General features: G+C 38.6%; 1 protein-coding gene and 1 long non-coding RNA gene across 9 annotated transcripts in view; one reads left to right on the top strand and one right to left on the bottom strand.

Moving 5' to 3' along the window:
• The window catches only part of LOC149792888 (uncharacterized), a 277,792-nt gene that overhangs the window by 77,910 nt on the left and 186,327 nt on the right, over window positions 1-13,555 (bottom strand). The window lies entirely within an intron of this gene.
• The window catches only part of LOC149792889 (uncharacterized), a 47,878-nt gene that overhangs the window by 23,020 nt on the left and 11,303 nt on the right, over window positions 1-13,555 (top strand). For 4 of the 7 annotated variants that reach the window (XM_089966697.1, XM_089966696.1, XM_089966699.1 and 1 more), the window contains exon 2: window positions 12,453-12,532. In XM_089966697.1, the coding sequence (XP_089822823.1) occupies window positions 12,460-12,532 (73 nt within the window). In that variant the 5' untranslated portion in view covers window positions 12,453-12,459. Of the gene's footprint in view, window positions 1-9,835; window positions 10,290-11,609; window positions 11,770-12,452; window positions 12,533-13,555 lie in introns of those variants that run through there. The other 3 variants (XM_089966693.1, XM_089966695.1, XM_089966698.1) reach the window with 3 other exon arrangements.

A 13,555-nucleotide genomic window follows, 5' to 3' on the forward strand; every position in this document is an offset into this window, starting at 1 on the left:
CGATGATGACCATGCAAGAATCCCAGTGGGTGGAATTTCACCCCGTCTCCTCATTGACCGATTCCGCTCCCATCGAGTTTGAAATCAAAGGACAACCCGAAGATTACATCGATCTGAATAGCAGTTACCTGTATTTGAAAGTGAAAGTGATCGAACCACCCAACGCTAACATAGACAATGATGATGTAGTAGCTCCCGTCAACAATTTCATGCATTCCTTGTTTAGCGAAGTGGACTTTTATTTGAATAACAAACTAGTCAGCAGCAGCATGGATACTTACTCTTATCGGGCCTACCCGGAAAATCTCTTGACGTACGGAAAAGAAGCCAAGAACACTCATCTGGATGCCTGCGTGGTATGGAAACCTGACAAAGTGACTAAGTTCAACAGCATTACAGTTGCTGGGGATGCTCAAAATACAACGGGATTTGTAGAACGACGAACGAAAATTCATCTAAGTCGTAGTTTAGAACTGATGGATCGCTTGCATCTAGACATGTGGTTACAAGAAAAGTATTTGCTGAACGGGGTGGATATTCGCTTGAGACTGAATCGTAGCAGTGCCTCTTTCCATTTAATGGCTGCTGCTGATGCCACTTACAAAACTATCATTCAAGAAGCCAGACTCTACGTGCGTCGTGTGGAAGTGTTACCTAAAGTGGGAAACGACGTCAGTCAGACGTTGAGCAGAACGACTGCCAAGTAACCAATACGACGCGTAGAAGTGAAAACGTTCACCATTTCTACTGGACTGCGATCTATCATCGAAGATCATCTGTTCCAAGGACAGCTACCCAAACGTTTAATCCTTGGCATAGTAAGCAATGCAGCCTTCAACGGAGCCTACAATCAAAATCCTTTTGAGTTTAAGCATAACAATGTGTCCAAGATTGAAGTCAGTCGTGATGGCAAGACCTTGTGTACCCGACCTTTCGAATCTGACTTTAATGATGAGAAGAAGAATTACTTGAGGTCGTACTTGTCCCTGTACGAAGCCACCGGACAGTTAGGAACCAACACCAGTCACGGTATTACGTACGACGATTATGCAGGAGGCTGTGCTTTGTGGGCTTTCGATTTCACTCCATACCAAGGCAGCGACGAGGGACATTTCCACCCTATAAAATCTGGCCAGATTCGTGTGGAACTTCAGTTTGCAAAGCCACTGGACGAGACAGTGAACGTCATCCTGTATGCAGAATTCGATAATACGATAGAAATCAACAGTTTGAGAGAAGTCATTCTAGATTATTAGAAGCCATGGAAGACTGTTATCCCTCTTTACCTAGTGGAGAAACTTTAGACATGGAATGTGAGGAAACTGTGGAAGAAGAATCCCAAGACAAAGACGAAGAAGTTGTCATGATGAAGTCGAGATGGCCAGAACAAGAAGCCCATTTAGTCTCCTGTTTTGCCAAACACTTGGTCGAAAAAATGACGGAATTGATCAAGAAAGATTGCTATGGATATCAAAACGATCATCCCAGTCAAATTCAACACGATAAATGCCTGATGCTGAGTCAAGAAGAAACGTTGGACGAGTATCTGGACGATGCTTGGAGTCTCATCTCGGACGAAGACGTGCTGCACCAGTGGTATAAAGATTTGCGTGAACATTCTTGTCCACCATTAACCACTCAAGAGATCGATCGCATCGAAGCTCTCCTGAATCAAAGTGAGGAGACGAAACGAAGAAACGGTTATTTGTCAGACATTTTCAAGCAAAAAGTCAGGATCGAATTGATGACTTATTATTACCTGTGAAGAAGAAACAAACAAAACATGGATACTTGGGAACTTTATTACCTTTTGAACCACAGTTCGTATACGTCTTCTTGGAATCCTGTCGTCTGTGCTAAAGATGAACTCCCTCATCGCAAACCTCAAGACCATCTAGCTTACGTGATCAACACGGACGACAGTCATCTCCCAGGAACCCACTGGGTAGCCGTTTACTTTCCTCAAGAAGGATGTGTGGAATATTTCGATTCGTACGGATTGCCCCCTTTGGAAGATGATATCATTGACTTTATGAGAAGAAATGCTCAAAGTACCCGATTCAATAATGTAAAATTACAAGGCACAGATTCATTGGTGTGTGGACAGTACTTTGTGTATTTTCTGCATCATCGCAGCCTGTGCTATTCCTTAGAACATTTAGTGACTCATTTTGATCCTCGTTCTTCTTCTAGAAATGATGTGAAAGTAGATCGATGGTTTTGTGACCATTATGCTTATCTTTTGTCTCAAGCTTGGAAACGTAGTGTCCATCAATGGCCTAATGACTTCCAACAATGGAAATCACAATTTCATTCACAACGTTGCCAACCCTGTTTAAAGTAGAGTGTGAATTGAAAAAAATGTTTGTCATTTGAAAAAAATGTTTGATGTTATATGGTTGGATTATTGTTAAAAATGTTAGAGTTGTTGGTTAGTGTTAAGTGATTTTTGAATAAAAAAAATGTTGTGTTTTGAAAAAATGCCTTTGTCTTTTGTTTGACTATAAGAATGTTTGATTCATGCTCTTTGACTTCTTACTATCCCTCTCATGACACTCATTGAACGTTCCGACTCGAAAACCGTGGACGGATGTTTTCCTTCACGTCCGCGCTTTGACTTTAAAAACCGGGGAAATTTCCAGTCTACCCATCCATTGTTGACTCATCCTCCTACGAAGATGTGCTCCAAACTAGCTAAGCTAAACGAAGCCTACGTGAATTTGCATAGGGTCAGACACAGTCTGATACCGAAGCCAGAAGAGATAGAGAATGTGAGAATGCTAAAAGTCACTGAAGACCTGATAGAAGAGCTCTTCAGAGAAGAAGTGAACAGGGAGAAAGAAGAATGGACAGAGAAGTACAGACTTCAGGGACAGCAGCAACAGCAGCAACAACAACAACAGCAGCAGCAGCAGCAGGAACCTGAACCTGACAGAGGCTTTGTCGATTGTCGTATCGACACCAAAGAGTTCTTCTTCTCTTTCCGAAGAAGCAGACCTATCGTCAGAAAGTCTATCCTCAGAGGACGACGCATTCTTAGAAACTAAAAGATTGCCATAGCAAACAAAAAAAAAAACCCAGCCCTTTTCAGGGCTACCCAATACTCTAGAAAAGAAATAACCATCGATTTGCCAATGTGTGTAGGTAGAGTAGTGTGAATATAAACACTAACTCTTTTTTATAGTGTGAGTGTATGTGTTGTGTATAAGATTGTGTGTTTGTAAGTGCTCACGTACGTTGGTGTGGATAGTAGATTAAGATGATGTTTTTTGGCTGTTTGAGGTGTGGGGAGAGTAGATTTGGGGGTTTGATTGGATTTCTTTGCGTATGTGAATAGTATATTGAAGTCATTAATGAAAAATTTTTTAGAATAGGAATGGGTAGTATAATAAAGTGAGTGATTGTTTCTTTTAGGTCCGTGCGTTGTGTTGGTCATGATCTAGGTAAGATCAATTTTATGTTTTAGGGGGATGTTTTCCTTCACGTCCGCGCTTTTAGTATAAATTAAAAGTCACTCGTCAGTCCAGCTACCCTTGTTGATTGATCAACACCAGAATGAACACCAGACTAGCGAAACTGTTGGAACTTCATGTGCATCTGGAATATGCCAGGCGCCTGTTGAACGAACTGGCCGCGGAAGCCATTGTGGAAGAGGGAAGGATGAGAGAGGAGGAGGAAAGAAGAAACAAAGAAGAGGAGGAGAGAAGATACAAAGAAGAGGCGGAGAGAAGATACAAAGAAGAGAAAGAGGTGAGAAGAAACAAAGAAGAAGAGGAAAAGGAGAGCAGAAATTTCAGAATCCCAGAAACAGAAAATTGGGATTCTGAAACTATTTATCCCGCCTCTGCTCTCTCCTCAATAAAAGTAAAAAGCAACTGGAGAACAAGATGTGTATGTGGCGCCAGGCCTGGAAGGTGCCATCATTAACCAGGTGTCCATGAAGTTCCAAAAAAAAAAAAAACAGCCCTTTTCAGGGCTACCCAATACTCTAGAAAAGAAATAACAATCAATTTGCCAATGTGTGTAGGTAGAGTAGTGTGAATATAAACACTGACTCTTTTTTCATAGTGCGAGTGTATGTGTTTGTGTGTTTGTGTTTGTAAACGCTCACGTAAGTTTGTGTGAATAGTAGATTATGGGTTTGTTTATTGTTTTTTAGCGTATGTGGAGAGTATAGTTTGGGTTTTATTATATGAAATGAGAAAGTGGGGGATGTTTTCCTTCACGTCCGCGCGTTGTTTGGTCATGATCTAGGTAATATCAATTTTATGTCTTGGGGGATGTCTTCCTTCACGTCCGCGCTTTTCTTATAAGAACCCACAACGTTCGTCGTTCGCACCATTCTACAGAATAATCTAGACAAGATGACGCAAGTGACTGATTTATTTAATCAAATGAGGCATATCTATTTCTGGATGATAGATGCAGAATATGCTATAGAAAGGATACAAAAGGAATGGAAGGATGAAGATAAAGAACACTTGGTAACCAGTCAAGTCGAACGTCTAAAGGCCGCCAGACATACAATAGAAGGAATGATAGAAGATGAAGTCAACAAATCAAGAGGATTTATTGACCCACCTTATGTCAGAGTGGGGAGTTTTAAGGAAGCACTGGATTATGTCATCCAAGTCCGGTGCTTCCTAGAACATATAGTGTATTGGACGGAGTTGTCATATGTGAAGAGGGGGCTGGACAGGTTGAAAAAAGGAGAAGAAATAATGAAACAAGTGATGACTGAAGAGGTGAAAAAGATAAAAGAAAAATGGAGTCAAGAAAGACAGGATAAGGAAACAATAAAGAAGAAAGAGGCCTTTGACAAAGTCAATCAAAATTGGATCAAGATACAAGAGAAGTTCAGGGCTATGGGTCACCCAGACTGGTTACCAGAAAAAGAAAAGAGGAAGAACAAAGGAATTTGGGGAAAGATTAGGGGCTGGATGAGGAAATGGAGGAAATAGAAGAAGAAACAGAAGAAGCCCAAAGGCCCTTTTCAGGGCCACCCACATTTCTCGAAAAGAGAATGACTTTCGATTGCCTACCCTTTTTTTAAAAATTTTTATTTTTTATTTTTAAAAAAAAAAAAAAAAAAAAAAATCCCGTGTTCAATTTCCCTTGTCGCTAAACAGTCCCACGATTTTTCTCCATGTTAATTTCCCTTGTCGCTAAACAGTCCCACAATTTTTTCTCCATGTTAATTTCCCTTGTCGCCAGATTGTCCCACGATTTTTCTCCATGTTAATTTTCCATTGTCGCCAGATTGTCCCGGGCGGGGGGGGGGTCTGTAATGCTAATTCCCATTGTTGCTAGGGTATCCCACTTCACTACTATTACCGGACTAGGAGTTAAATTTAGCCAGAATTGTGCCAGAAATGTGCTACTGATTAGAGCAGTGTGAAGTCTCAAAAATCATTGTTAATAATGCTGCCCCTATTAGATTGCAATTCGGCTTCCATAAGTAGCGCTGTTGTCAACACTAGTACAATGTGAACACAAATGCTGTGTTTGATTTATAGATACTTTTTATCTCCAACTGCTACTCATTTCTTAAAGTATTTCTTGTGTGGTCACTTGATACCGTGACATTACCTACTATTTCTTACCCATGCGACAGGGAAATCTACGTGTTTTGCTAACCTACCTTTCTTGTCTCAGTCTGGTCATCTCAGACCAGTCGTCTCAGTCAAGGTGTCCACGCGCTCAGAACTACTTTTAAAAACGAAACCCTTGCTGTCTTCTGCTGTGCCTGACGTAGTTGTACTACAATCAAACAACAACAGCAACAAATATATAACAAAAATATAGTAACTTAAGTTAAATCCATCTCTGAGAACACACCATACAAAACATTTCGAGAGAGACAAAGACATATGATGTCGAGAGTTTTGGTATTATGCTAGTTCGTTCCACACAGCATGGTCAATTTTATTTATATGCAGGCCTACCTCAGTACATTTTGTAATCGGCGTCATTAAATGTAGCTAAAGCTACCTAACTAGTTTTAAATACTTCATGTTAAACAAATCATATACTGTTAGCTACATTTAATGATGCTGACCTGAAAATGACTGTGCTACAGATAGGATACAATTCTCAATGCTGTGTGAAATTGTCATTATAACAGAAAACACTGATCCATGCAAATATACTGTAGACCTGTACACTTTATAGCCTCCCAACTCTCTTAACAACTACGGAAAACATAGTAACTGCCACAAACGTGTTATATAAAACATGATTTTTTAAAATTTTGTTAAGCATTTCCATTGTGCCCCAGCTGACTAAAAAAATATACCTACAACATTTAATAAAAAATAATAGACTTACCAGCCAGAAGGAATAATTTATCCATCAGCACATTCATCTATAAGGAAATTTCACTGCAGCACTTGCCATATTTCCAAGACAGAAAAATAAATAAAGAGTCCATTTTTGGAGGGTCTATTATACACCGGGGTAATTTTACAATCAATATTAAGAACAACACAAGTATGTCACACACAGTTTCACCTCCTCCAAAGAAAAGAATATTTATATACATTAGTGACACAGATCTCTAATTACCCATGAATAAGCTAAAGCAAGATGTTACTCTTCGTTACAGCTTGTACTAAGTATAACTACAGTACAGTAGAGCTGAGTAGCCAATATCGTTTTATTATTTACAATATAACTTTTCAAAATTGGAACTAATGAAAATACAACAGTTTCTTGTAAGAAATATTAATTATTTATTGTCAATTTCATATAACATCCATATATTAAATATGATAATACCTCATTATTATGCGACGTTTTATGTGTACTTCGGATGCAACGGTCACACCACAGCCCTCATTAACATATTTATATTCTTGCGCCGCATGTAAACATTGGACGTGAACACTAACGAAGAATTCTTTTTACTTTAAAGGAAAATCTGGGGTGAGAAAAATAATCTACGTTGGGGTTTGGACCGAGAGAAGGAAATCCCAGTCGTGGGTTTATATTATATATCTCTCCATACTGGCAAGCCTCGTCGGGAGACAAACAATATAAACCCTTGACTGGGATTTCCTTGTCTCGGTCCAAACCCCAACATAGATTCTATATAACAAGTAATGACACTACCACTACTAATACTGCTGTTACTCAATCGATATCGACGACTACTATACATTCAAGGACTTCTACTTCTACAACAAACACACAACGAAAACATAATATCACTACCAACAAGAGTCTATCTTGCTAATGTTCAGTGTACAGGTATTTCTCTTGACCTGGACGAAATATACATAGTTTTCTATTGACTTGCCGTTGCACAATATACACGAATACATACTGTCATGATGCACGTGTAGAAAGGATAGTTACTTATCTAAATACCTTGAGAATTTAACTTATATCTCTGCTCTCCATTAAACTCAAAAAATACCCTGGCGATTAAGAGAACACGTACTTAGAGACGTTTAGTGCATGAACACTTTAATAGCACGATGCCTACAGATCAGAAAGATTCTATTCCTAGTTAGTTGGGGCTGTTTCTTAATTTGACGAACAGTGTAACGATATCTCTACAATTGATTTTTGATATTGCATGAACTAGAGGAGTAGCTGAGATAACTTATTTCAACAGTTGTGTGTTTTCGTATCTGCACTGCATTGACGACAACAAATTCAAATATTTCTTGTTCTGCAACAGATACACACAAGCCACAGTCATCATCCCCAAAATGTAACGCTCCGGTGGCCTAGTGGTTAGAACGTCCGCCTCTGATGCGGGAGGTCGTGGATTCGATCCCCGGCCGGGTCATACCAGAGACTTACAAAAATGGTACTAACAGCTGCCTTGCTTGGCGTTCAGCATTAAGAGGTTAGTGTTAGGACTGGTCGGCCTGGTGTCAGGATAATGTGACTGGGTGGGGCATCGTGCTACATGTCTGCATCATGATGCCACAGTGCTAGATATCACTATAAACTGCCACACTGCAGACATCGTAGCGACATGACTGAAAAATTGTTAAAGCTAAGTTAAAAATCAAAATCACACACACAAACTCAACCCCAAATGTAACAGTGTTAAATGTTCCGGTATTAGTAATGCTACCGCTACTAATACAATACTATCTTACACTAAAACTACAACCATTACAAAGAGCACCGCAGAGGCAAACATAACAGTACCATCCAGTAATAACACTCATAATTTTGCTACTACTACCACCATAACTATAACTGATCATTATTCCATCTATGCATCACTACTACTACTACTAGAACTTTTGCACTTCCACTACAACTGCTACCATACAACCACAGGCGGCGTTAGGAATACGCTGGGCCTAAGGCCGACCATGACAGCGCGGGGCCAGAGTATCGGTATCTCTATTGGTATGCCACTGCAAACACTGATTATGTCTAGGCTAAATCAACTTTCGCGATTTGGCGCACGAATTTAGTTTTTCATTATTCATAAAATAAAATTCCTGTTTGTGTATCAGCGGTTCCAATTTTCCGGAGAATATAGCTTGACAAACTCATAAGGACCACCTCAGACCTGAAGCGCGGGGCCCCCTCAAGAGAGGGGCCTGGGACGGTCGCCCCACTTGCCACCCCCAAACGCCGTTCATGCATACAACTGTATAGGGCAGTTTTCTTACTTGTGGCCAAATGACCCAGTCATAAAGGGACTTTTAGCTGAACGCTACACGTAAGCTTTCGTTTAGAAAGAAGAAAAAAAACAAGAATTTTTCTTTTCTTTTCCGAGATCAGATATTTTCGTCAATACATTTAAAAGCAGTTGAAATCATTCAAGGCAGAAAGCAATGTTATACGCTATGTCCATAACTACGTATCAAAAGCCACATGGATTGCAAAGAACGTTTAGCAGAGCTGTGAGAAGAATAGTCACTTTGCAAGACCGAGTGTTAAATTTATCTCTTGGTAGAAGTTTAAAAAAGGTATAATAGTTACAATTTTCACTTTTGGGATGTGACCCTGCCTGACGTACAATTGTTGCGAAAATTATTCCATTAACTTTCTAACTTTGAAAAGCTGTTGAAGTTCATGGCATTTACGAAGAAACTATATGCATTCTTTTTGTCAGGAAATTATGTAAATACAGGCATTTGGTGGCAGTGTATAAATCGGGCTAGCTAATCTAGTTGATGACTTTGTATAATCATAAATAACTCCATTTAAAACACCACTAGTTTAATAGTAGTAAGATTCATTAATTTAGAAACACATCCATCCATCCATCCATACATACATACATATATACATGCATACACACATACATGCATACATACATACATCCATCCATTCATCCATCCTTGCATGCATGCATGCATCCATCCATATATACATACATACACACAAACACACACACAAACACACACACAAACACACACAAATACATACATACATACATACATACATACATACATACATACATACAAACAAACATACATACATACATACATACATACTTACATACATACACATACATACATACATACACACACACACGCACACATACATACATACATACATACATACATACATACATATCAAAATCAGGCTGTGCAATATAGATAGATAAACACAATAATACTCACGGATTAAATTTAGAAACGATATAAATGAGTATTCTTCCCAACGTATAAATTCCTTTAGTTAAGGGTTATCAGCTTGGAGAACAAGATAGATGTATTACGTAGAAAGTCACATGAGAATTTCTGCAGCTTGTTTAGATATATGTATCTCATTTAGTTTTACTACGGAGTATTATTCTTGCATGAAATGGGGGCTTAATCTTTCTGAGACAGTGTCAAGATATAGATTTGGGATGCATCGGATAAAGGAAAAGAACGAAGCTTGATTCAAATAACAATTCAATTATGCCTCATACGATCTTTAATCAGTTGTGAAAATTAACAGTTTATTTTCCACTAAATGGAACAAACTGAAAATAAAGAATTTCTTTGAAAGTATATTATACGACAATTGCAAGAAATTGGGAAGGCATTAGTCATTTAGCTTTTTATAGATAAGTGGGTTTTAAGGTGTTGCTTTCATTTTGACTTCACACGTTGTCACTATATGTGGAGTCGTTTGAGCAAGGAACAGCAACAAAAGTGCCGTATTGCTTGGGATATTCTAATCGTCATAAAGTATTGTTTAACATTTATCACTGGACGGCGATGTTATACTGTTTTCCTTCTCCGGGACATGTAGAACTTTGTTGTCATGTTTTATGCGTTGGACAGTGGAAATAGACGTTCGTTTGTCTAGGCAATGTCAAGGTGGGTTAACAAGTTGTTTTTTTTAATTATAAATTATTATGAGTGTGCGTTTTGTTGTGTTAAAATATGTATGGATGTATGGATGGATGCATGCATGTGTGTGTGTGCGCGTGTGTGCGTGCGTGCGTGCGTATGTATGTATGTATGTATGTATGCATGTATGTATGCATAGATCGATGGATGGATGGATGGATGTGTGTGTGTGTGTGTGTGTATGTGTGTATAGATGTATGTGGATGGATGAATGGATGGATGTGTGTGTGTGTGTATGTATATTTGGATGGATGGATGGATGGACGGACGGATGGATGTGTGCGTGCGTGCGTGCGTGCGTGCATGTATGTATGTATGTATCTATGTAATTATCGGTCTTAAATGATTTGCAGCCGTGTTAATTAAAGGATAAATTGTTCTAAATATACAGGTTAATTTACAATTCTAATTTGCATGGGAATTATCAAATTCTAACTTTACAACTTTTTAATTCAAACGAGGAAATGTATAAGCGTGTCGTTTGGGTGTATGCAGATGTATGCATTGAATGGAATATCTGAGCTAACATTGATGAATCAGTGCAAACTATTAAATCACATATTCTTGAAGGTCATGACATGATACTACCCTAATTCACTGAAGGTAAGTTATTAACAGACCGTTCCGGTGGCCTAAGTATTTTAGTTAGAGCGTCCGCTTCGGATGCGGGAGGTCGCGGGTTCCAGCCATGGCCAAGTCACACCAAAAGACATATAAAAAAATGTACTAGCAGCTGGTTCACTTGACGCTCAGCATTAAGAGGTTAGTGTTAGGACTAGTCAGCCTGGTGTCAGGCTAATCTGGCTAGGCGGGACATCATCCTACATGTCTGGCATGATGCTGCAGTGATAGACGTCAATTCAAACATCAGCACTGCTGGCGTCGAGTGGTATGACTGAAATGTTTTCAATGCTATGTTAAAAATCCAAATCACACACACACACACACACACACACACACACACACGCGCGCGCGCGCGCGCAATTTATTAACTCTCAAAGGTGTCTCCGTTCTTATGAAAACGTATAATGTTGCAATGTATATAGACGATATTGCTGATAATTGTATCTAAATAGGTTATGACAAAACGTTTGTGTTGCTTTTTTGTTGTAGTGGCACGTGTTCGCGTTCATACGGAAGTCACGTGCAGAATTATAATTCAGTGGCGCCCGTATAATTATTTTTTAGGAATGGGGTGGTGCAACGTGTAGTGGTCAGCTATTGCGTTCTATGGATGAAGTACAAAACCTTTTAGAGGCGAAATCGGGGGAGGGGGAAAGGCATGTCCCCCCTTGCCGTTGCCCATGTTATAAAAGCGTTACAAATACAGTTTGTGATTATGGAAACTGAGGCTGATAGCTCAGACGAATAAGCAGTGATAAGGACAAATGGCAATATTTACACGGAAAAATGGGAACCAGCGTGGAAAGCGGCTAACATAAGTAGAGTATGTATGGGTTTTGAATGCTAATACTTCGTAATGAAAAGCGAAATGTTGGCAAAATGAATATTTCGGAAGCATCTCCTATTTTTAACTGAAAGGAAGAAAGCAACAATGTTCAATTGTCACAAATTTTGTCCTTATACAGACTTTACATTACAACGTTTCGTACTGAAAATGGCATCATATAGTTAACTGAAAACACTTGTAGATCAATACAAATGCAGAAGGTTCATTGAGTTTTCTCCACGCAGAAGCTTGCATTAGGGAAGGGTATGTGCGTAGAGATAGCCCCATGAGCTTAATCATGATTTGTATCAAAATATGTCATACATATCTTTGGAATTATGAATTATCTGGTGAGACGATTGAGTCAGATGTCTTATGAATGAATACGTTTTCCTAGTAGGACGCGCATCCTTCACTTTGATTTTGATCTGTGTTTACATATTTGAGTATTTATCTCCTTTTATGTTTTGTAGATATAACTACCTACCGACCTACCTACCTACATATAGCTGTGTATTTCCGTTTTTGTAATTAACCGTTTAACTTTTATTTATCTCCCTACCACTTGCTTTCTGTACTTACGTACTAACTACATGTACAACATTAAACACGTTCTTTTTATAAGACGTTATGATAAAAATTCAATCAACATGTAGATGAATGTATCTTTTTCATTGCAGAACAAAAATGCAAGGCAGCAATCTCCAGTTTACAGCCATGGTCATCTGTCTGTGGATGTATAAATTTAGAAAAGTCGACGGTATGTAAATTACCAAATGGTCTGATTAGATGCTGACTGACACGCAAACACATAGATAGTTTTTGATTCTTATATATACACAGGTGGCAAGTAAATCCGCACATGTTCATGTGTACAAACACTATTCCAATCGAGCCATGCGACGCTTGAGTGTGTGTGCATACAAAAGTTATTCTACCTTCAGGAAAACCAAGGATAATGTGAAAAGGGACATACATGTCAGATATGGAAATTATTCACCTCCCATCATACATTATTTTACCTGGCTTCACTTAAATGGAACACGAAAGTAATTATGAGCTGGCATTTCGATTCAAAAGTAGATTTCTTTGTCAGTATTCTGGTTTGACATGCACTGAATGAACCAAGTTATGCACCTTTGTAAACTGAGCTGATGAAATTGTACCCGAATATTACTTTCGAAAACTAGACCATCCCCGCAGCTTGCAGCATCCGCTTTCCAAGTAACGGTAAAAGTAAACAACTATATTTTCTCATATACATTTAAAAAAAAAATAATATGAAAATCCAATGCAATAAATGTATTAACTTAATAATTAGTTAATGGATTGTGATGTGCTACTGTTTCGCAAAAACAAGCAGATCGTCTAAGTAATTATTCACTTAAATGCAAAGTTTTTCTCCAAGCTACAGACTGTAACAGTTAATATGAGACAAGCTCTAAGCTTGACATGGCGTCTTCGTCATATGTATTGGGTTAGCTGTGCAACAATGGTATTAATGAAATCCTTCCAAAATGAATTCCAAAAGCAATACATAAACGCTGAGAAATAAATATGTTTATCGATGTTAATTTTATATTTCATGAGGATCTCCATAATCTTAACAGCAGTATCCTCCAAACATTTCAGAGAGAAAATTAAAAGTACAAGTGCAGACGCTAAGATCGGTATTTATTATTTCCTACATAAAATTGAAAATAAAACGATACAGTGGACATTGTATCACATTTACTATACGGAATACGAAATTGTAACATGGTTCTTTAGGAAGAATGTAGTT

This window comes from Sinohyriopsis cumingii, chromosome 8, assembly GCF_028554795.1.
Source record: "Sinohyriopsis cumingii isolate HCF-2022 chromosome 8, ASM2855479v2, whole genome shotgun sequence".
Lineage (NCBI taxonomy): Eukaryota > Metazoa > Mollusca > Bivalvia > Unionida > Unionidae > Sinohyriopsis > Sinohyriopsis cumingii.